The sequence below is a fragment of the Apis cerana genome, linkage group LG5 (assembly GCF_029169275.1).
Source record: "Apis cerana isolate GH-2021 linkage group LG5, AcerK_1.0, whole genome shotgun sequence".
NCBI classification, from domain to species: domain Eukaryota; kingdom Metazoa; phylum Arthropoda; class Insecta; order Hymenoptera; family Apidae; genus Apis; species Apis cerana.
This window is the reverse complement of record NC_083856.1, coordinates 8,008,624-8,031,576: the sequence shown is the minus strand read 5'-3', so window position 1 is coordinate 8,031,576 and position 22,953 is coordinate 8,008,624. Positions and strand designations below refer to the sequence as shown.

General features: G+C 43.4%; 1 protein-coding gene across 6 annotated transcripts in view; it reads right to left on the bottom strand.

The window, feature by feature from the left end:
- Positions 1-3,342: 3,342 nt before the first annotated feature.
- The window catches only part of LOC107994307 (homeobox protein homothorax), a 483,716-nt gene continuing 464,105 nt past the window's right edge, over positions 3,343-22,953 (bottom strand). For 3 of the 6 annotated variants that reach the window (XM_062074850.1, XM_062074848.1, XM_062074845.1), the window contains 2 exons: positions 11,866-12,031; positions 3,343-11,231 (listed from right to left, as the gene is read on the bottom strand). In XM_062074850.1, coding sequence (XP_061930834.1) covers positions 11,868-12,031 — 164 coding nt within the window. In that variant the 3' untranslated portion in view covers positions 3,343-11,231; positions 11,866-11,867. Of the gene's footprint in view, positions 11,235-11,865; positions 12,032-22,953 lie in introns of all 6 variants that reach the window. The other 3 variants (XM_062074849.1, XM_062074847.1, XM_062074846.1) reach the window with 2 other exon arrangements.

The window sequence follows — 22,953 nt, the reverse complement described above, 5'->3', positions numbered from 1 at the left end:
GAATTCAATCTTGGAATGGCTGGCTGACTAAATCAATGCGCATCGAATTTATTTACCTCGTTATTTCTCGAGAAATTCTCGAGGGAGGATATCCCTGTTTAACCTATCCTCGTTGGCGGAGACTTTTCACAAAGGAATAGCGGACTTTGATGAAATTATATCTTCTATTTCATCGAATAGTCTGAATAGTCTGATTTATTCGAGGCGCATTGTGAAGTAGATGTGAAATTTTAATGCGTGTAATGTCCGCTCGACCCCGGGGGTCGTCGAAAGAGAAGAATGGAAAAAATTGATGTTTATTGAAGGACGATAAAGCCGTCCATTGTTTCGCGCTTTCGGCTCTTCGGTACGGGAAGGCGAACGCCGAAAAATAACGGCATGGAAGCGAGAATATGCTCACCGATGAATATGCTGACCGAGCGGAACGTCGGTTTAAGAGATAAACGCGTAGCTGACTCTCGTTAATCCGATCCGTCTACGTTCCGAAATGAAAGTTCTCGAGTTCGCGATCTCGATTGTCGGTAATTTTTTATCAGGAGATATAATAGAAAATGTATTTTCTATGAATATTTCTCTTTGTTATAAACTTACGACTTCCGTCCAAATCGTTTTATCAAATTCTTTTCTACTGTCACCTTTTGTTAGACAAACAGAATAAGACAAAGTTCTTGTTTAAGTTTCTTCAATTACAACGAACTTTAAAAATTTACATAGAATGTATTTGAGTATATATATTATATTTCATGTATGATATCGTATGAAAATGCTGTTTTTTTTCAGGAACAAGAGAACTTCTTGACTTCCATAGGCAACTGGGCAGAGGAAAACAACATCCTAATCGCGTCCCAGGAGAGAAAACGATACCAGCCCCTTAGCATCGTTCCCTAATAATGACCCTCGAGCTCGTACGGCATAAACGGCCGCCTATCGCGCATTACTACCCCGAAGTGGCCACTCCCTTCTGGCAGGCCAACCTCGAGTCTAATATCTCATTACTGCGCCACCAGTCAGCCGTGCCGTGCTGCCATTACGAGATTGTTTGCTCGCGGGGCCTCTCGTCTAATGTATTGCCGACTTCCTAACGCCGTTCAACCGTGTCCAAAGAGAGCGCCCCGTTTCGTACGCCGGCAAACTTTCCGACGCGTTCGAGTATCCGCGATAATCAGTCTCCCTCCCCCCTTCCTCGATCGCCAAACAACAATTTTCCTCTTCTCGACAATTTCCTCCCTCGAATGTATATTTGCGAAACGAGATTTCTACTCGATTAAAATTACGTTTCTCTTACGTTCTCCCAATTTTCGAAGTTTCGCACGTCGCTCATCCTACACACTGCTTTCTAATCTATTGGCCGTTCTCTCGAAACCACCCACGCGTTACTTCGACCTGCCTCGATGGTCTCGGCCAACCCCCGCGACAGGATGGGAAAAGAAAAGAAGAAAAAGGAAATAAAAAAGAAAAAAACAATCGACGCAGCGAAACGAACTGTCGCGATGAAGGAGGGAGGGATGGGAAGAAAGGGGATCCTGGCGAGGGGATATCACGATTTGTCTCGTTATAAGGTGGAAAACGTCGACGACAGAGCGTCGAGTCGGCGTTTTCACGTCGCTGACGCCCGCCAAAAAGCATCGACGGCAGCGAAAATAATTGGTGCCTTCCCCTTGATTCCCGACACTCGCGTAACAAGGTCCATTTCCATGGAATAACCATCAGCGGTAATTGGCACCCACGGTGGATACGCGGCCCCCTATCATATTTCAGAACCGGCTATATATATATGTATGTATATATATATATAAGAGGGATGTGGGTGGAAGGGGTTTGAGGAGGAGCACGGTCCAGGGGATGCGAACGTGGATCGCGAACGCGTGTTTTATAACATCGACGGCACCCTTTCGTTTTTTCAGTCTGATCGAGGGACGACCTTTGCCGGATAACAAAGCGGACCCATCGACAGCTCGCTAACGACTATTCGTCTACCTTGTCGTAGCAGAAGTCGAATCGTTTCGAATGCGAATTCCAGCCATGGTGGAATCTCGGTTTAATTGGTTCGCGAGACACGAGAAAGTCAGTCGGATGAAACTTTGATTTTTTTCCATGCAACAAACGTGAAACACGAAAGGGCTTTTGTTGTTTATTGTGCGTAGACATAAGGATTCGAAGTTTCGAGATAGAAGGCAGAAGGGAAGATCATGAACGGGTTTGAGAACGGATATTTTTTTAGAAAAAGCATGCTGAAAGCGCTTTTCCAAGGAACGCGACTCTCTCGCTTCACCGAATGAGTGAGTTTGAAATGGATTGAAACGAGATGAAACGAAGCGCGAGGGAAATAGTTTGAATAACAGCAGGGAAGGAGATTAGTGAACGAATACTAAAAAAGATTAAAAATTAGTTTCTCTTTAGATATCTCGGAAAGTGGAAATCGTATCGAGATGAATAAAAAAGGGTAAGCTTTCAATAATTTTCTCAATTTTTAATAGGATTTTAATCGAGTTTTAAGATAAATTACGCGAAAGTATTTATCTGTATGTGCTCTAATGAGATTTAAAAAGCCTTTTGATTAAAATAATTTAGATTTTTATTTGATAGATTGATTCGAATTTGATTATATTATTTGATTAACGAAGCGGATCTTGTATGGATTTCATAATTTTCGAGCATTTGTAACCGACTATTCTATGCTACCTGTATGTATATATATATATATATATACAAAATGTGCAAAAATATGCAAACATCATGAAAAAATAAATGCATTCGCGTTCGTGAAAATCGCAGTCTAATAATAAAACTTACCTGTCTCGAGAGAAAGGAAGGTGAATTCTCAAAGGCTGTCGAAGTTAAAATACCCAGTGTAAAGTTGATTTTGCTTCTGTACAAATAATGAGAACTCGGCTATTTCTGAGAATAATGTGGAAGAATTCCACCGTGAAGGAATTGGATGTGAAGGTTTCGAATCCGGTGCAATTTGTTTCGAACAATACGAACGGTTTCAATTCGGTCGAAATTACAAAATGGAATTAAACGAAAATTCCCATTTCGAATGTAATCGGTCTCGAAGCATCTCGAAGTGGATCGGTTTTCGAAAGCGCAGAATTAACCGAGTTTCCGTAAATTTCTCGTAGGTGGGACGCAAGGAGGTGCAGGTGGGTTTGTCATCTCGTGATAAAACGCGACGCGCGCGTGATGCTCCAACAAGATCGAAGGACGATTTCTCTTTGGAAGCAAAAAGAAAGAAAGAAAGAAAAAAGATAATCTCTTTTTATCATCGAGCATCACTCGAGCGTCCACGTATTTCCACGCGAGCTGATTCAAAAAAAATAAGAAATGATACACAAGAGGGCGTACACAAGATGTAGCATTTAATGCTCACGTTTCAAAAAAACACTATACAATGGACACTCTCTAACATAGACCACCTTTGACATCGTCCTTCCTTTCATCGTCATCACGTTGCGATCCGTGAGTGTTTTGAACACAATCGATCCGGGCCAATTTTCACGCGATTGATCGACTCTGTTCCCTCTTATATACGCCCGAGACGCCTGCGATACGCCTCTCACGCAAAGCCGGGGACGCGTGTACGCGCGTGTCCAGACACATTTTCTCTGTTAACGGATGGACGCGTGTGTGCACGTAATCCCACGTTACGTTAATACTAATATTTTACATCGACAGGTATCAGTTTCCGTTCACTGTGTTTTTCTTCCGTTTCTTTTTCCCCCTTTTTTTCGTTCGTTCTCTCTCTCTCTCTCTCTTTTCTTTCTTTTTTTTGCTCGCCTTGTCCCGTCGCTTCCATCCGCGTTGTCTCTCTCTCTCTCTCTCTCTCCAGAGACGAGAATATTACGTGGATCGACGCGGGGGATCAAAACGAATCCTCGCCCCCCCAACCGATTTTCTCGAGGGGTCGAAGGAGGAACGAACCCCCGTGCACGCGTATAATTTCCGCGTCGTCGCGTTATCACAATCATTGTGGAACAACGATCGAAGAAACGGTTGTTTTGTTCGACCGATTTTCACAAACACAGAACACAAACAGTTCGATTCGATTTCATACTTATTTTTTTCTTTTTTCTGTTTCTCTTTTTTATTCCTGTAATTTATTCATTTATTTACCGTTCCTCCTTGCTTTTTTTTCCTTTCCCCCCCTTTTTTTTCTCTTTATATTTTTATTCTCTTCCTTTTTAATCTCACATTTTTTTTTTCTTTTTTCTTTTTTACTTAAAGGGTGTCAATAGGTCGTCAATACGCAAACAGTTGAAAAAATCTGATTCCATACCGATATAATAAATTTTTAGCTTACTATACACATCATCGTCACCATCAGCATAATCATAATCATCATCGTATATCATCATCATCATCATCAGCAGCAGCAGCATCGTATCGTGGTTATCAGCTATCGTCATCTGCGTTATCGTAATCGTTTTCACCACTTGATGATCATAATGACGATGGTCCGCGATCTTCAAGCGGCCAACAAACACGTTTCCATATATATATTATCGCCTCTCGTCATTACGATCATCATCGCCAACGCCGGCGACATGGTTGCTAACATTCTTTCCGTAATTACACGATAATTATACATTACTTTCCCATTTTTCTGCCTTCTCTCTCTCTCTCTCTCTCTCTCTCTCTCTCTCTCTCTCTCTTTCTCGTTCCACTCGCTCTTCACTCGTTTTTCATTCGATCGCATCTTCGATTCATCAACGCCGCGTCGTTGCACTATTACTCTCTCACTCTCTCTGTCTCTCTTTCGCATACACACACACACACGCACACTCTTTCACTCTCTCATTGCCCCATAGCCGCTCTCTCGTCGTCGCTCATAAAATCTTTGTTTTTAAGTTTCTTTATTCTCTAATATGATTATTACTTAGATACCTTACTGTTACTTCGTATACATTTTTAAGGCGATGATTCATTCAATCGGGTGAACTCATTTAGAAAAACGAACAGCCAATAAACGTACGCCGCCATCTTCACATCACTCTCTTTCTGTAAACCGCTGCCGGAAACCGTTGTATTCCCTCTTTCCATCTTTTTTTTTTTCCCTTCTACCTTTCTTTCTTCCTCTCTTTTTTTTTGTCCCTTTCCTTTCCACGCGCCTATACATCTCGCGCCCTTTTGTATAGGCTCTTCTCGTTAATCGTTCGTGCGATCCTGCTTTTATTTTTCTTTTTTCTTTTCTTTTTCCATATTCCCTCTTTCTCTCCCCCCGTTTCCCTCTTTTCTTCGCCGCGTAACGCGTCACCGGGCATTTCCACGAAAATATTGATCGCGTTCTCCGACTCGTCGTCGGGGATGGATGTGTCAGCGAGCGGGATAAAAAAGACGGAGCTCGTACAACTTTCGTGGACGAAAGCTCGCGCTGTGGCAACGGAGAAATGAAGCGGACAGACGATCGCGGACGCAACGACGACAATATCCCTTTCCGATGCAACCGGTCTTCGTCCCATTGGAAAAATAATAAACGATCGCGGTTCGGTTTGCACGATACGAGGATAATCGCACAGAAAGAAGTGACGGTCCAAAATAATTTCTGTAATTTCTGTAATTTTTTAACCGCCGATCAGCTTAGGTCAGAGATTAGAATTTTTAGAAAGTTATTCTTTCTTTTTCCCCCTCTCCTCCGCTCGTTGAAATTTCTCTCGCGAACGACGACGGAACGAATCTCGGGATCAAGAATGATCAACGGGAGGCGGCCTGTCAACAAAATTAAACAATATATCGTTCAACAAATAGAATTCGTAAAAATGCACCTCCTCGTTTCAATATCGTTCTCGAACTCGCGCTTCGAAACCTCGCCGTGTTGCTCTTGTTGCTTTCGTATGATTGTCTCTTATAATCGATAATTAACAAGATGTTGTTCACCGAGCGTTAAGGATCGTCCCTCAACGTGATACAGGCTTTCATTCTCTCTCGTCGGTGAATTTGTGAAAGAATACACGATATCGATGATGGATCTGTCTGATAACAATCTCTTGAGATACTTTGCTAGGAATATATATCCGCGTGCGTTGTAAAAATGGTTTCGCCATCTTGATACCGTCGTTGGATATCCCGCCATGTTAAGCGGGAACGTTCTCACTTTCAAAATTCACCAACGAGTGAATCATCCTGTTTTATATATGTGTATATATATATATGTATACAGACATTTCTGATAAAAAGTTTTCTGGGAACGAGATTCAATTGGTTCATTCGGTAAAACTGTAAAAATTCTGGATCCCCGTGTAAAAACGCCTGACTAAAAAGCATCGGTAAAACTCGGTCGCGTTTAAAACGTTAAAAAACGCGTCGTAGCCCCCGGGACGATTTCGAACGCGCGCGCGAAATTCTACTATTTTTCTTCTTTTTTTTTTTCTTTTTTTTTTCTTTTTTTCTTTTTCCTCTCGTATACCGTGTATCCAGGTAACCAGGTCGTTTGAGAAATTTCAACCTAAGGGGGGGTGTTAAAAATATTTTTCCGTTCGTTCATTTTTTTCTTTTTCTTTACCCTTCATTTCCTTTTTTTTTTCTTCTTGGTTTTTTGGCTTTTCGAGCGAGAATTTCAGAATTTCGATATTTTCAAGGACGGAGGATCGCACGATCGATCGCAGCGCTCTCGTGAAGAGGAGCAACGCACGCGTGCTCGCTCACCGATCAGGAAATCGGTCGCGATGGGGTCTCGACGAGTGTCGGGAATTTTCTCCAAATTTAACTAGGACCTTAATAACTGACTTTTCTCGCACCTGAGTCTTTCGGTATACGTGGGTTATCGTTTTTTTTTCTTTCTTTGTTTCAGTATACTAATACGCCGCTACACCGTGGCGCCGAGGAAAAGATCGAGTCATCGTTTCGCGTCGTCGTTTGTCTACCAAGCGGAAGAAACGATTTCTCTCGATCGATACTCGAACGATCTTGTCTCGAGAGCGAATGAACGGAAAATAATGCCATCGATTCTTTCTTTCTCTTTTTCTCTTTCCCTTTCTCTCTCTCTTCCTCTTAACGCCACGGTTCACGGCAAGAGCAGTGTGTTTACATTAAAATTTTTATACAAGATTTTTGCGTGTATGCGGGCGTATTGAAAATATCGATAAAATTTGTCTCGTTTTGTTCTACGTTTCATTCGTTTCCCTTTTATTTATTTTTTTTTCTTCGAAGCCTCTCTCATTCTTTTTTTTTTTGTTCTTTAATCCCCCCTTTTTTTTTTGAATGTTCTATTCGATCGTTGGAAGATGATCGGGCCAAGCGATTTTGAATTTTCGCGCGGTTTCCTTCGTATTCGTTCGCTCTGCTTTCCCGTTTCTCTTATCTCTTATCGAGAATTTCTGTTAATAACGTTTTTCTTTAACCTTTGATTAAAATCGAAGCGAGACTTTTGAATCGTTGGAAAAGGGAACAAGGCACGGTTAAAAGGAAACGAAAAATAGAGGGAAAGTGAGAGATCGAAGTGGCCCATCGCATCTTCGCGATCTTTTATTAGACGATAAGATTCAAGGATAGTTTCCAAGACTCGTTCCACGACGAATATACACGGCGATTACATTCACGAGCTGCATCGTTTCCGAGGACCCCTGCGGAACTTGGATCGATTCTCGAGCACCGATCGACAGTTTCGCCGGGGTGGGATCCTCCGCAAGAAATTCCATCTCGTTTCCAACCTTGTTCTCTCGGGAGAAAACGAGAAAATTTCAACGAAGATACAGTCGATCTTGCATCGTTGGCAATACTCGAGAACTCGTTGATTTCCGATCTTCTCTCCCCTTGCTCGAGGCACGTCGATGCGGCGTCGTTCGATTACGATCCTGGAGAATTTCACCAACCCACCCCCACCTCCCTTCTTCCCCATTTTGATGCAGAAATCGAGCCAACGAGCTTCTCTTCTTTTCGATGGTGAAATCGAAGAGATTCAACGGGCCAATTCGTCTCGAATCGAAGAGAATAGAAAAAGAAGAAGAAGAAGAAAAAAAAAGAAACTGAACGAAATTAACGCTTAAAAGAAGCGAATATTTATTTAACGTTTGAAATTTTATTCACTGCCCCTCTTAAAAATTAAAATATCCATATCGTTTCTTCATTTTTCGGAAAAATTCCACGCGACTTTTATCCTTCATAAACAAATTAGAAATTAGAAAGCCCGTGTAAATTTTCCAAATGATTTAGAAATAATTTATTTTTTTTCTAATAAATAAGATATTTTAATTAATCGAGCCGAGGGGCGAAATGATTAAACAAGACTGAAGCAAAGAAGAATTACCGCTATTAAATTTCTTTCTCTCTTTCTTTCTCTTTCTCTCTCTCTCTCTCTCTCTCTCTATATATATATATATATATATACACACACACACAATGTATATAGATATATATACATCTATAAAATAACAAGATACGAGAAAATATATTTCGCTATGCTTTGATTAATTTAAGAAGGACAAGAGGGATGGTGGGAAAGCAAAGAAGACGAAAGAACGAAAGAAACCAACCATCGTCCCAATTACGATTCTCTCGCCTTTCCCGATTCATCCTCCATCGTTCGCCGAGGATCTATCTGGTCCACAGAATTCTTCGTTTATTACCTTCGCCCTTTCACCTTCCTCCTCGGAAGGAACGAAACGATGGGAAAAGAGAGAGAGTCTTTTCTCGTCTTACATGGAGTCTTGCCAATTTTCGATGTTTCTTTCCATCCTTTTCGCGCTTGCCATGGCCCCGATTAACTATTTCACACGCCATGCGTTATACTTAGATCTCTCGTGTTTCCACTCTCCGCTTTGCCTGTCTCGAATTCTTTTTTTCTTTTCTTTTTCTTTTCCTTCTTTTTCCTTGAGATGCGCGGGAAGAGGGTGGCGGGCTCAGGTAATAACGCTCGTTTCATGCGCGCCTCTGTTTCTTTCTTTTGTATGACTGTGTGTATGCATGGGTGTATGTGTGTGTGTATGTCTGCTTGTAGTCAGATGATCGTGTGTGTATCGTTTTCCATGAGTGTGGAATCGGGTCGGGTGGGGGATGAGGGATCTGACCGTGTGTCATCGAGCCGTGTCACGATGAAGAACCGTCTGATCCACTCGTAGGTATCTATATTTTTTTTTCTATTTGTATATCTATATATATGTATATATATATATATAATACATAATATATATATACATATATACATAATCCCTCACCAACTATCGTTCGCGTATACTTATCCTCTTTCTCGCGTTCATCACACACGCACGCATACACACGCACACACGCACGCACGCACGCACGCACTCGCCATTTCCCCGTGTTTGTTGTCAAGCGTAATTTATCCCGTTCTTGCATTTTCTCCCCCCGCTCTTCGTGTCTCCCTTCCTTTTTTTTTTTTTTCTTCCAACGCGTCTTCTCATCCGAATAGCGCACACAACAGTAGAACACGGCACAACACACACGAGAATAATTATCGTCCCAAATTTCGTTTCCAATTAAAACGCTCGCTTGTGTATATATATACACATATTACAACCGGGGCAGGGGGGCAGGGGAGGGGGCACATGTTACTTCAGTTATGTATATATTTATAATATATAATTATTTCCTCCTTTAATTAGTAAATTCATTTATAATTAATAACTGTACAAATTTCAATGTTACCTATATATATATGCAAGTGAATGTGGTCGACGCTCGAGTCCGGCACACGCGTCGATTTCATTCTTCACGTCCTAAAAAAAAAGTTTCTTTTTTTTTTCCTTTCCTCCCTCGCCGTTCTCTTCTTCTCCATCCTCGCCTTACTCCTTTCTCGCATTTTTCTCTTCACCTTCTCATTTACGAGTCGAGCCTCGCGCCTTTCCTCACTCTCCTCGTTTCCGAGCATCACAAATTAGAGCCCACGCTTCGCAATTACGCACGCGTGCGCAATTTTTCGATAATACAGCGTTTAAAACCGATCTCCCTTCTATAATTCTCTTCTATGTCATCTTTTTTCACGATCCTCTTTTATCCGTCAATTTTTTAAAACGTGCACCCATCGCGCATCTAAAATTCTTTTTATTCTTCTATATATATTTTTTTTTTTTATTTATTTATTTACCCGTATATATCTATACACATGGATGCATATCTGCGCGCGTGCGTGTGTGTGTATATATATATACATATACCGCATATTCGATCGTTCGTCGAATTTCAACGTTCGTTCCATCGAACGTTCATATCTCTCTCGTGTCCGCACTTTTTCTCTAGAAAATCTCCATTATTTCTCGTCGATTCTCGTAAGCACGTGAACACCTATCTATTATCGTATAACGGATCCGTGCGAGCACCGGGTTCGCTTTTTTATTTTTTACTTTTTTCCCCCTATCTCTCTCTCTCTCTCTCTCTCTCTTCTCGTAATTCTTCCCTCTACCACTTTCGTTTTACATTTTTTTTTAACCTTATCTTTATTTGTATCATTATTATTATTATTATTATTAATATTAATTTTTTTTACGTTTTTACCACCCCTTTAATGTACACATGCCCGCTAGAAATTGCCTATATCACTCTGTTCGAGGTTACCTCGTCGTTAATTCTCCTGCTCCTCCTCCTCCTCCTCCTCCTCCTCCTAATAATAATCGTTTCAATTAATAATAGCTCGATCGCGACCGTGTATTAAAATTTAACATTTAAATTCTTCGATCACTACAATATTACACCGCGACATTTGTACACAGAACAATCACATGAATTTCCCTTCCTCGCGGCTCCTCCGTTCTTCCCCTCTTGTACCAAGCCGCGCCCTCTTCAGACTTCCCTCTTCCTTCTTCTTCCCTCCTCCATCTTGCTTCCGGTTCCACGCGTACCAACACAAGCCTCTCGGTCGGTCCACTCCCCTCCATCGCTCCTCCAAGTTTTTCCTCTTCATCGAAGGAAGAAGGCTCGCAGGTCCATCGAACCTCGAAACCACGATTTTTTCCTCTCCACCTTTTTCTTCTTCCTCCTTCTTTTTGCTCCTCCTGCTCCAGAATCGGACCGACGGCCGTGCTTTTCCGCCTCGACTGTCCGCATCGTGCGCTCCTGGCTCTCGAGCACCATCCTCCATCGACGAGACCGCGACGCGCTACGTCGAAATATCCTCTTCCTCCTCCTCGCCTCTTTCGCGTCGATCACGAGCCGGAGGCGACGCGAATCGCTTCCTCGTTGCCCCCGTTGCACCTTGCCGCTCTAACGCCAACCGGAGCACGCTGCTACGTTTCCCGTTCCGCAAGAATCGTCATTCCATCGTCTACCTTCATTTGCGACTACTGCTGGAACGTGACAGATCGCCTCGTATTAATAATGGGCCACCACCGTTTCCCGCTCTGCTTTCGAGGACGATGGAAAGAAATTACGACTCCCTTCGACTCGGTGTAATTTTCTTGCCACCGATCGTTCGCCACCCGGAAGTCTCGAACACTGACCACGGTAATTTCCACGGTATTATGACCGACTTTGCTCCCGTTTCTTTCTTTTCTTTTTTTTTTTCTTAATCGTAACGTATGGTATAATTGGATCCATTTCGTTTCTCTCTTTCTTTTTTTACGAGAATTTTCAAACGAAATGCGCGTTCCAAAATTTTCAAGATTGAAATAATCCTTCTGATCGAAATTGGATCCAAGAATATAGTAGAATAATAATAATAAAGTTCAAGTTCATCGCGCGATAATTCCAGATAATATCAGGAGATATCACGAACTCGACAAACCTCTCCCCCGAAACCCGCATTTTCACCAATTTAGCCATCCGTTCGATCTTCGTTTCCGGCCATCAATCTTTCCATCGTCATCGCCACGATTATCAAATCAACCGCCAACGGGGGTTGACCTGTGCAACGCGTTCGCGGTCAATCCTGACCTCGCACAACCGAAAGTTGGGGCGCGAGCTACTTTTCCCACGTACCTTTATAAGTGATGTCCATAGTACTCTGGGTAATGGTACTGATTGTGGAAGGTGGGATCACCGGGCGGCCGGTGCATCATGCTCGCCGCCTGTCCGTCCATCATGTAGCCCATCGTCGGGTCGGGACTGTACGCCCCGCTAGGACCTGCAGACAATGGCGGAAATACTACACGTTACTACGGTTAGATCACTGTCCTGTAATCGGCGGGGTGGTATTGGAAAAGCTCGTCGGTTCCCTTCGAGTGACATCGTTCGAGTTCGTCCCGCCTTCTCGTCCTTGGACGAGATCGAACGACGTTTCGAGCGAATGTTGCTCGTCGAAGATCGTATGCCGAGAGACGTTGCATACGTTCGAAGAATTCGAAAAGTTTTGTTTTTGAGCAGATAGATAGTTGATAGAAGATTATTGCGCGTGTAAATATAATTTTTTTTTTTTTGGTTGTTCGATAAATTATATTTCTGAATAGATGTTGCTATTGTTTGAAAGATATATATATATAAGGAAAGTCGAAGTATGTAGAATCGAATTAAATTTCGAAGGTACAATGATTGATTTCAACGTCTTCTTGCGTGATCTTCGTTTAAGAAGTAGGATCCAACGAGCTGTGTTAAATGGTGGATAGTCGGTATCAATCGATATTTCAAAAGATAATATAGTACAAATTGTAAAAAATTGCTCGTGATATCGACTACATATGGACGCGTTCATGTCACCTTCATAGATAGAATTGGTCTTCCTGTAACGAAAATTCATTCCACAGGGTCTCTAATATCTGGAAACGGACGAGGATCGGAAGCACATGCGACGCCAACGATTCATTCGGGGGAGAGGAGGGAGGAGGGGGAAACATCGAAACTGGGATTCAATCTTCGTGCGTCAGCATAGACTAAACCGTTTCGGGCGACGACAGCTCCTCTCTCTTTTCGTAAGCGGTAATGGAGCCAGGAATCCACGGGAGGCTCCCCTAGTTTTAATGTCGGTATCTTAATGTATATTGCCGCGATAAATCAAGGCCACTGATTGCGTCCTACCCTCGGGCATCAATACGAGAAGAACGAAAAGCAAGAGAGAAAGAGAGAAAGAGAGAGGAGAGTCATCTTAGCCATTGCCAAACGCTCTTCTAATCCTTTTTTACGCCGAATCTAAAGCTTATTTCTCGATATTGCACGTGTATGGTTATTTATTGCTCGCGGAACACCTTTTAACAGATCGGTGATGTTGGATCGAGTTTTCTAGAAAAAAAAAAAAAAGTCCTTTTGAGAATGCGGGTAATTGTTCACTCTCTGTTGATAAATGGCGGCGGTGTGTATGGATGAGGTGCTAGAGATTGCGATAATATGGATGGATGGATGCGCGAGAAAGTAATTTCAAATATCTCGTGATTTATTTCGCGAGAAATTGTTTCTTCCGTGGCTCCTTTCCATCGGAGATATTGTAGATTCGAAAGATTGGAAAGATTTAAAAAAAGAAGAAAAATAAAATATAAAATTGTAATTACAAGAGATAAGAAATTTCTTGGGATCACTACATATAATTATCATAAATTCGGAGTAATTGAATCAGCTTGAAATTTTAAATTGAATTAAATTACTCGATCTCGAAAGGGAGGAATGAAATTAAAATTATAAATATATTCCAAATAATATAATTTAACTCGCTTGGATATATATATATATATTTTTCTCATGAATTTTTCGTTACGATAATAAGAATAAATAATCGATAATTAATGTTTATCACCGTATTTCCATTCGACGAACAGCGAATTCTGCATAACGCGGTTTGCTTCGTTCTCAACCCTATCGTAAATCACAATTATTGCGAATGTTTCTTCTGCCCCTCTCTCCCTTCCTCCTACTCTTTATCCATCCCACGGCTCTTCCGTTTCCTCGGACTCGTGTTTTTCTGCCGCGAATTCCATACCTCCCATTTGTTCGCGGGATTTGTTCGTTCAACCCCTCCGAAGGAACTCGAGGAATTGACGAGGGGGAGGAAGGGGGCATCGACAATGGTATGCAAATAATTTTTAAACGATGACAACCGCGATTCCGCCTCTGTTTCTTTATTCCATCGCGTATTTTCCGCGGAGAAGTGAAACATGTTGAATGATCGACAGAATTTAAAAAAAAGTGTTATCCATATAAAAAGATCGCGCATATTCGATCCGAATTCGCGCACAAAGTGATTCGCACCTCCTCGTTGAAAAGCTCCAACGAACGAAAGAAAAATCTCGATGAGAAAATACTCGCATCTCCATCACCAGATACCTTCTTCTTCACACTTCTTCTTCTTCTTCTTCTTCTTCTTCTCTCCCTTCAATGGCCGACACGCGCGTAATTCCCGATTTCGCGAGGTAGATAATCGAACGGTAGATTCGCTTATAACGACGCAATTTGCACGCGAGCGAAGAGACAACTTGGAGGCTGGCTCGGTCCACGCGCATCCCTCGGTTCACGCCGCGGTTTCCTCGAACGCCTCCCGCGTGGCCGATTCCTTAATTTCCCATATTGCGGCCGGTCGACCCACGGCCGTCCCGCTGCGTTATAGCGCGGTTTAATCACACTACAAGCGCGCGTCCCTCGTTAGTGGGATATCTGGACGGCTATAACGGCTAGAGAGGCCGCATTCCGCGCAGCTCGTGAAAGATACACGGAGGAATCGTTTCGTGGGCCCCTATCCTCCCTCCTTTCCCGCGATAATCGTTCCAGGCTCCCGTTGATTGGTGGAAAGCGGGATTCTTTTCACGGACGGGTCGAATTATTTCCTCGCGGATCTTGTCCTCCGTCGGACTGATGGATAATATCGTAATATAGCGATTCTTCGTTGTCCTCTGATGACTGTGGATGAGGCTGTAAGAGGCTGTAAAACGATCGTACTGTACTCGTGTGAGGATGATTATGATCGAGGAGATTGGTGGTAGATCGTTGTCTCGTAAAGGTAGTCGATAATGACTTCATGCGAGAGGTAGATTCCAATGTTCCGTCCCTGTTTGAGTTGTATCTTTTTTCTCAGATGGGATTTCGATGGAACGTGACACAAGATACGATTGTATCGATTTGATTTTATTAATTAATAATTGTGATTGTAAGAAAGAAAAGTAAAATTTTCCAACCAATTATAATTGCAATTTAATAGAAACAAAAGGGAGAGACACAAACGCAAAAATACAGATGGGCAAACAAACGTGCACGATACAGGGAAGGACAATCGCGATATCTCACGGCATCCACCTGTATCCACAATCGTTCGAATTCACGAGCCACCCTACAACTCACCAGCCCGCCATATCGCAACGATTAAACCTATACACAATCGCCTCTCTCTCTCGGATTGACCAGTGTCGAGGCAAGAACAAAAGGATCGATAATATCTTTTGGATCGTCAGATTCTTATCTAGACTGGACCTTCGAACGATTCGCAAAACTCGAAAAAGAGAGAGAAAGATCTCTCCTCGGTTTAACGAACGAAGACGAACCATCGTGGGATATGATCGCAGTCTTAAATACCGCTTTTTATCTTCGAGTCTCGTCAGAGCATTTCGCAGTTAACGATTGCAACCGATACTTTTCCACACGGCCGAGATTAACGTTTAATCAAAGTTTAGCGATGAAAGGGTAACGAGGAAAATTGGATGTAACGCGTTGGTGAGACGTGTAAATCCGTGAACTTGTTCCTGATGCGATTTTCCGACCTTCCTCGAAGAGGGTTAAGACACACGAAGCTACGAGCGCAATACCGTGGTGGCCGGCCATTCATTTTGGAGAAGGAGGAGAGGAAGGAGAAGGGGAAGGAGGAGGAAGTTAATTGCAGACGCGGCAACTGGCGAGAAAGTATGTCGAGGATGCGCCAGGGAGCAACTTGGAGGTGTCGTTTAAGGGGTCAACGCGATCCGGAAGAGAAATTTGAACGCAACCTGTGAAATTCGCGTTCCGTTTACAAGTTTCTTAACCGAGCCAAGTCAAATCGGGTAAAATATCAGTTTCGAGTTTACTTTCTCGAGTTCGGGGCGAAGACGAATTCGGGGAATTAGAGTTCTGGAAATTCCCGTGATCGCAAAGAATTTCTCGGAGAATGGGGGAGAACGATAGTTCGCGAGAGTTAGTTCTTCCTCGTTAGATAAATATCGAGGAGGAGGGAAGTGTCGATACTCCGTTTCCTTGACGGGCAGGCGATTTATAGAATTGAATAATGGGTGAATTAGCGACGATTACAAATTGGCCGGTCGCGTAATAAATAGCCAGCGAATTGATTAATAAGGACGCGTTAAACTGTGCATCGTTATAATCGATGATAAATTATGCGATGCACTGCGGATGCAGAAACGACTGACGGAATTTATGAGACGGTTCGCCATCCATAGGTATCTCTAGCCGATGAAATTCGACGAAATTGAAAAGATCAGTTTTGTCTCAGTTTTGCATTAACAAACAGAGTGAGAAACGTAACAGAAGAAACAATTTACCATACTCAAAAATTTTATCCAAATTTTTACAAATATAAACGACAATCTAAAGATTCGTTCAGTTTCATTTTTATGTTGTGTATAATTGAAAAATATACCAGCAATGAGAATAAAATAGAAACTGCCTCGAACGATAAACAAATATCGCCGAATTGTTGGGACAAATCTTTATCGATTTCATCTTCTGCCCTGTCCCAATGAATTAATTTTCTAAAATTCATCACCGACCTGTACCCTTGTCGATCACGACAACGATAAAAAAGCACACAGCTTATTTAATTAACGACCCCATCGCGAGCACAACGCACTCATCCCCCCATTACGAAACTTCCCTCCTCTCTGATCAGCCGGCTCGAGCAAACCGCAAAACACGGAAAGACACGTTGGAGCAGCCCGCTAAAGCGTATCTATTATACCCCGGCAAGATAATCCCCACGGAAACGAGGTAAAACTTGGAAATCCGTTTTGCGGGGGCGTGGGTTTTGGGGGGAAGGGGTAGCCCTTGCTCGCCCCTCCCGCGCCAACACGGGAACAACATTAGTAACTTATGGTTGCAGCCCACACCGGCTGGGATGGCTGGCTGCGTTTCAGACGTAGATCCGGAACTACGGAACCGTGGTAAGAGGTCGAAGGCCTAGAGAGACCGGGTGCAAACCTGGACGAGCGTGGAATCCTTGCGGGAAAGGTACGGGAGAGGGGAGGAGGGTGAACGAAACCGAGCTTCCGAACTTAGTTCCACGCGACACGGCGAGTTTCGAGAGGCTCACGAGGACTCCTCTCAGAGGAGGAGAGGAGTAGTTGGCCGGAAGGCTTCTCTCTCGCCGGTGCGAAAACCGCGGAAGAAGGGACGCCGAGGAGGACCAGATAAATATGAGCGGTCCAAGTAACCGAGCATCAGTTCTCAGGGAGAAGTTCACGCTCGTGGCCGACCGTTGTAACGAAGTTTACCGGCAAGATTTAAAGCAGCCCGTAAAGTTCGACCTACGTCTACTCCGCTCCTTCTCCTTAGTGGAATTGACGATTTAATTAGGGGGAGCAAGGACCATGAGTGGTTAGAAATCCTCCGGACTATTGGATATACACACGTTATTCGATACGATATCGATTAGCCAGAGACTTTCTAGAGGTATCCTCTCTATCAGGATTGATCATTCGGATATTTAGAATAGAATGCGGATGAAAGAGGAAGGGGGAAAGAGCGAGAGTATTTATATTACAGCGTCGGATCGGAATTCGTTCGAAGAAACGGTGAAACTAGAATTCGAAACTGGAGAGTCTAGGAGGATAGTAACTACCATCGTGTTACCCTCGAGTCCTCGAGGGATGAAACGAGGAAGAGCGTGACGAGGGGAATCGTCACGGTTAGTGGATAGCAGGGGGAGCTCCTGCGCTTGATCCCACAGTTTCTAGCCTTGGTTCGTTCACGGCCAAGCAAATTCCGAGAGTCGAGTCGAGGCACGAGTAAGAAGAAGAAGGGTGATTCGTCGAGCGGAAACCGGAAATGTGGTCCGGAACCTTCAACAATCCCTCGATGAAACTATTGGTCATCCGCGACGCAATACGCCGGATACGCCGGATCTAATAACTCATCCGCCTGCTGCCTGCTCTCTTCCACACACACGCTCTCTCTCTCTTTTCTTTTCCCTTTAACATTCTTTCTCCTCCGCGTTATTTTCTCCTTCTCTCTTTCTCGCTCTCGTTCCTTTCGCGCTCACGCATTCTCCGTTTTTCTCTCGCCGCGTCGTCTGCCGGTTTCCTAGCATTGTTCGTTTCGACGGCGATCGAAGATAACGTCGTCGGCCGAGGAGAGAATAATATCGGTGTCACGGAGGCCGGTGTGTATTGTGACGATTCCACAATGAATTTCCACCGAATCGACGGCTCCGCGCCATTGTCGGTCCGCGCTACGAATCCGTAAATGGTATGATTAAAACGGCTAATGGAAACGATTCCGGAAACTGGTCGACATCGTCGCGGCCGTCGCTTTACATCAGTATTGTCACAACTAATTTACGATGCTTTTGGCAAGCCGGTCACTACATACATAAAGTGACAAAGGATGTAAGATCGTGCGTATCTCTATCCGATCAAGATTTTTCTATCGAGAACTTTGAAAATTTGGAAATTTTTATATGCGATATAAATCTTAAAATATTTCGTTATATGCGCGCAGAGTGTTAATACTTGTTCATTGTAGGATATCTTTGGAAAAGTATTTGATTTTAAAGGCGAAAAATACAAAAATTGGTATTTAATTGTCAAAGATCTTTTAATCACGTTTGTTATCAACTTAAACTCGAATACGATATTTTAGATATTGATCTAAGGATTAACCTCTCTCGATTCGAAGACACAACGAATATATACCCTTGCAAGGCGAGACCATACTACCCGGCAGGACTTGAAACAATCTCTCCGGGGTGTGATATACGACACGACGTAATTGCAGGAATTTAATCAATCAGAAATATACCCCAGCGCGAGTACAAGGCGGTCGGCTTGCCAAGCCGAGTTAAGCCTCGAGGGAGTCTCATTTAAGATAAATCCGGGGGAACCGGAATCCGGGGAGAACAACGGCGAACTTGGGTCATCGCGATCCTTCGTGCGGATGATGAAACGTTTGCACCACTATCCTAGATTCTCCTCCATTCATCCTCCCTCTCCTCCACTTCTCGTTCTTCGCTTCGATTTCCTCTCCCCCTCCTCCCGTTTTCGTCGATTTCAACTTCACCGCTCGTTCTCTCCTCGTATGTACAACAAACGTTTCCACGTGTACACGCGAGAGGAGCGGAGAAGAGGCACACACAAACAAGGGCGCACACGATCCTCCTCCGCGACCCTCTGATATATAGCCCCTTGGAGGTCGATGACTTCCGCTATTTTTCTTCCGCTGTCTCCAGCAAGCAACTTCCCTTTCCTAACCTGCACCCCGCCCCACCACCGTTTCGGGCTACTTTTCTACGCTCGTGGCTCGAGGATATCCAACCGTGGACATCGACCGAGGGTTGCTCCGTTGCATCGAAGATGCGGCCGAGTGATCGAATCTCTGGAAGAAAATGTGTGGGGAATGGGAAAATTCATCGTCTGCCTTTCGAAATTGCCGCCTCAATTGTGGTGAGATTGAAACGATGATAACGAAAATTCTTGGCTGTTTCAAAAATTTGGAGAGAGGAAAGGAAAAATTGTTGGTACAACTTTGACTAATATCTTGAATTAACATTATTGATTTTTGTGAAAAATTGTGAAGAATTCGGACATATAATAATCTGAAACAGATTTCGAATTGATCTAATACGATTGGATGGTTACTCTCGTTTTAATCGCTCAAGTCGTTTCTTTTTTTTTTTCTTACATCCGATATCTACGAAAGCGATATCGATTCGCCGGGAGCAACGTTCAACGAAGTACTTATTTACAAATGCAAAAGCAACCAGCGTTACGAGGCAGATTTTTGTCGTGCAAGTTGCAGAACAATCTCCAAGCCAGCGAGCAAGAGAGACAGAGAAAGATATATATACATACAGAAACAACAAAGAGAGCGTATAAACGGGTATACACGAAATACGGTATCAAAGAAGCTACTGCATTTATGGATGTCCTCCCCGTGACAAGCCGAAATTAATTTACCCCCCTCCCCCTCAAGACTCGAGCGTTGGCATATTTTAACCCAGTTCTTCAACTTCCATCCTCCTTTCCTCCTCCTTTTTTTTCTCCTCCTTTCCCTTCAACCCTCGTCCAACCTTCTCACCCTCTCTCTCTCTCTCTCTCTCCACCCTCAACCAAGACTCCACATAAATTTCTATCGACGGATCGGGAGAGATCAGCTGAAATCCTTCGCGGCGATTCGATAAAACCCGAAGAGGCGCTCGCGGCTGACTGGCTCCTTCTTAGTTGACGCGATAAATAATTAATGATGGAACGAATGGCCAAGCATCGGCGGAGAAAGAGAGAGAGAGAGAGAGAGAGAAAGCGGGTGGGAGGGGACGAGTATTGCCAGGTCCATAAAACATTTAATATTTATAAGGTACGAAACGAGACGAGACGGGACGGAACGAGACGAGACGGGACGAGGGCGGGAGGAGGACCAAGACTGCTGCCACGGATATATATTATCGTATCTTATACGGCCTCTTATACGGTATTTAGATATTTTAATTAACCGATTGGCTATAAATTATGATAATTAAGGAGGACCACGGCCCTCCTTAGAGAAACCTGACGTTCGCGTTGTTTTGCCGCTCTCTCCGGGGGATTGTACGGGTCGACGCGGGTCGACATGTGCACGACGATCCACGTGGAACGGATCCTCCCGGCCTCGAATTCGAAATCGGGATTAGACGATTGTTTCTCGGCAATTTTTGGCCCTATTGAGAAATCAAATGTGGATGGGCAACAAGAGACAGTTGAGGATCGGGGAATGGAAAATTGTTAGGAAGGATCGGTTAAGTTGGATTTTGAGAGTGTTTTTAGGGGATACTTCGGCTGGTGGGACGTCGTTTTATGTTTATGGGAAAACGGTTTATGCGGAAAGCGAAGTTAAAGAGCGCTTAGGGAGACGTTTGAGACGGCGCGTTAGTTTTACTTTATTCGAACGTTAAAAGAAAAACAAACTTGGAGGTATAGATCACTCGTTTGTCGATTACTTTCGTTATTGACATATAATATTCGTTTCATAAATTTCTATTAATTTATAGCCCGATAAAATTGTAGAATTGTATGTATATATAATTTTATGAAAATGTGTCAAAAAAGAAAGAAAAAAATGAAGAAAAATTCTTGGAAAAATTCTCATCGATAATAATGTTTTACTAGGATTCCACGAATGATACGTATCGAAAGCTCCCTCGAAAAGCAGCTTTTAACGTCGATCGAAGGCATTGCATCCCCCTCTGAATATTTATTACGTGTCCCGTGGGGAATCAAAGTGGACGTCAGCAAAGAGAAAGAAGCATCACTCGCCACCTTGGTCAATTAATCAACGCGTCTCGAGAATCAAGCGTCGTCGCGATTTCCTTTCAATTGCATCGATCGTGCCGAGCCGAGCTGGTACGAGCATTGAAATAATAATGCGCGTAAAAGGTGGATTTTAACGAGGCGAGCGGATGCAACAGTCTTGGTCAGGGGCATCCGAGTCCGCTGTATTACACAGAGCATTCTTAACAGTGTCAATAAAAGGGAGGTTATGAGAGCCACAAACGTCGGAAGTGTCTCTCCTTACGACGGGCATAAATAAAGCCGAACGGTGGCTGGCTGGTCGTTTAAATGTCGTAGAAATAACTACGCCACGAGTTGAACTTTGGGTTCGACGTTCGACTTTCTTGCCTCGTGATACGCTATTACTCACATTCGTCTCGCTCTTTGACTAATTGTAAGCAATCTCCTAAGCGTACACGAGTAGGTGGTCAAAAGTCTTGGATCGAATTTTCTGATGCAATTCTCTGATCCGTTGTTAACGTCGAACTATTTAAAATTTATTATCCACGAACGATTCGAATTAAAGTAATACACGGAACATGTACATTTTTAAAAATAATTTTCGAAAAACTCGAGTTAACTCGATCGATTTAATAACGTTGCTTGAAATAATCGAACAAGTATCAGGATTTTTACAAAACTCTTGGTATAAATTCTTACGAATTTTTACGACGACAAGCGAGAATATAGAAATTTATTTTCCATCGAAAATAAAATTCTTTCAGCAGCTTTTCATACAGAAAAATTTTAACGATAACGAACGTCCTTCGACGAAATTCAAACTTTGAATGAATCAAGCGACGAAGAAGAAGAAGAAGAAGAAGAAGAAAGAAAGAAAGAAAAAGAGTAGAAAAGGAAAAATACCTTTCACGACGGGTCGGTATCGAAAAGCACCCCGATTGCGCGATAGGAGCCGACTTAACAGCCGGCTCGGAACGGGCGTCGATGCGTTTCCGCGATATCATTCCTCCCCCACCCCCTCCCCTGTCTGTCGAAGCGAGCCAGGTTTCTTCCTGCTCACCATTACCGCGGATGGAGGCTTGATGGCGAAAGTGGTCTAGAGGGTAAACGGTCAACGAGACTCGAGATGAGATAGAACAGGCTATTATGGCCACGCCGATAAGATAGGTCCACCCCTCCTGCGATACGCGATAGTCCGCTGGACGGAGAGCAGGGGAGAGGGGGGAGGGAGTTGATACACCGGACGCGATCCACGGCATGAAAAATCTAGTTGGAGGAGACGAGAATGGGGAGAAGAGGAGGAGGAGGAGGAGGAGAAGGAGGGTGAAGGCGAATGGAAAAGGGGATGGACGAAGGGTGGGCGGTGTCCAGCTAGAACCCGGAGAACTCGGACCTTATCTTTTCATAGCGATCGTGACCGTCCAAGACTTCATTTCCGTGCTCGAGGAGTCACCCCAGCGGGTCGGTTTATGGTACACGTACATACGTAACCGGTAACGAAATGGACCTCTTGGCTCGTTTACATGGGAACGGATTTCGCCGGGAGGAAATTAGTCGCGTTTCGTCGTGGTACAAACGAAGGGAGGTGATTCTAAATTGATCGACGATTTATGAAGATACTTCGATATTGAGTTGAAAAATAAATAAATAAATGAATAAAAAAGTAAAGGGACGATTGTCTAGGGAAATC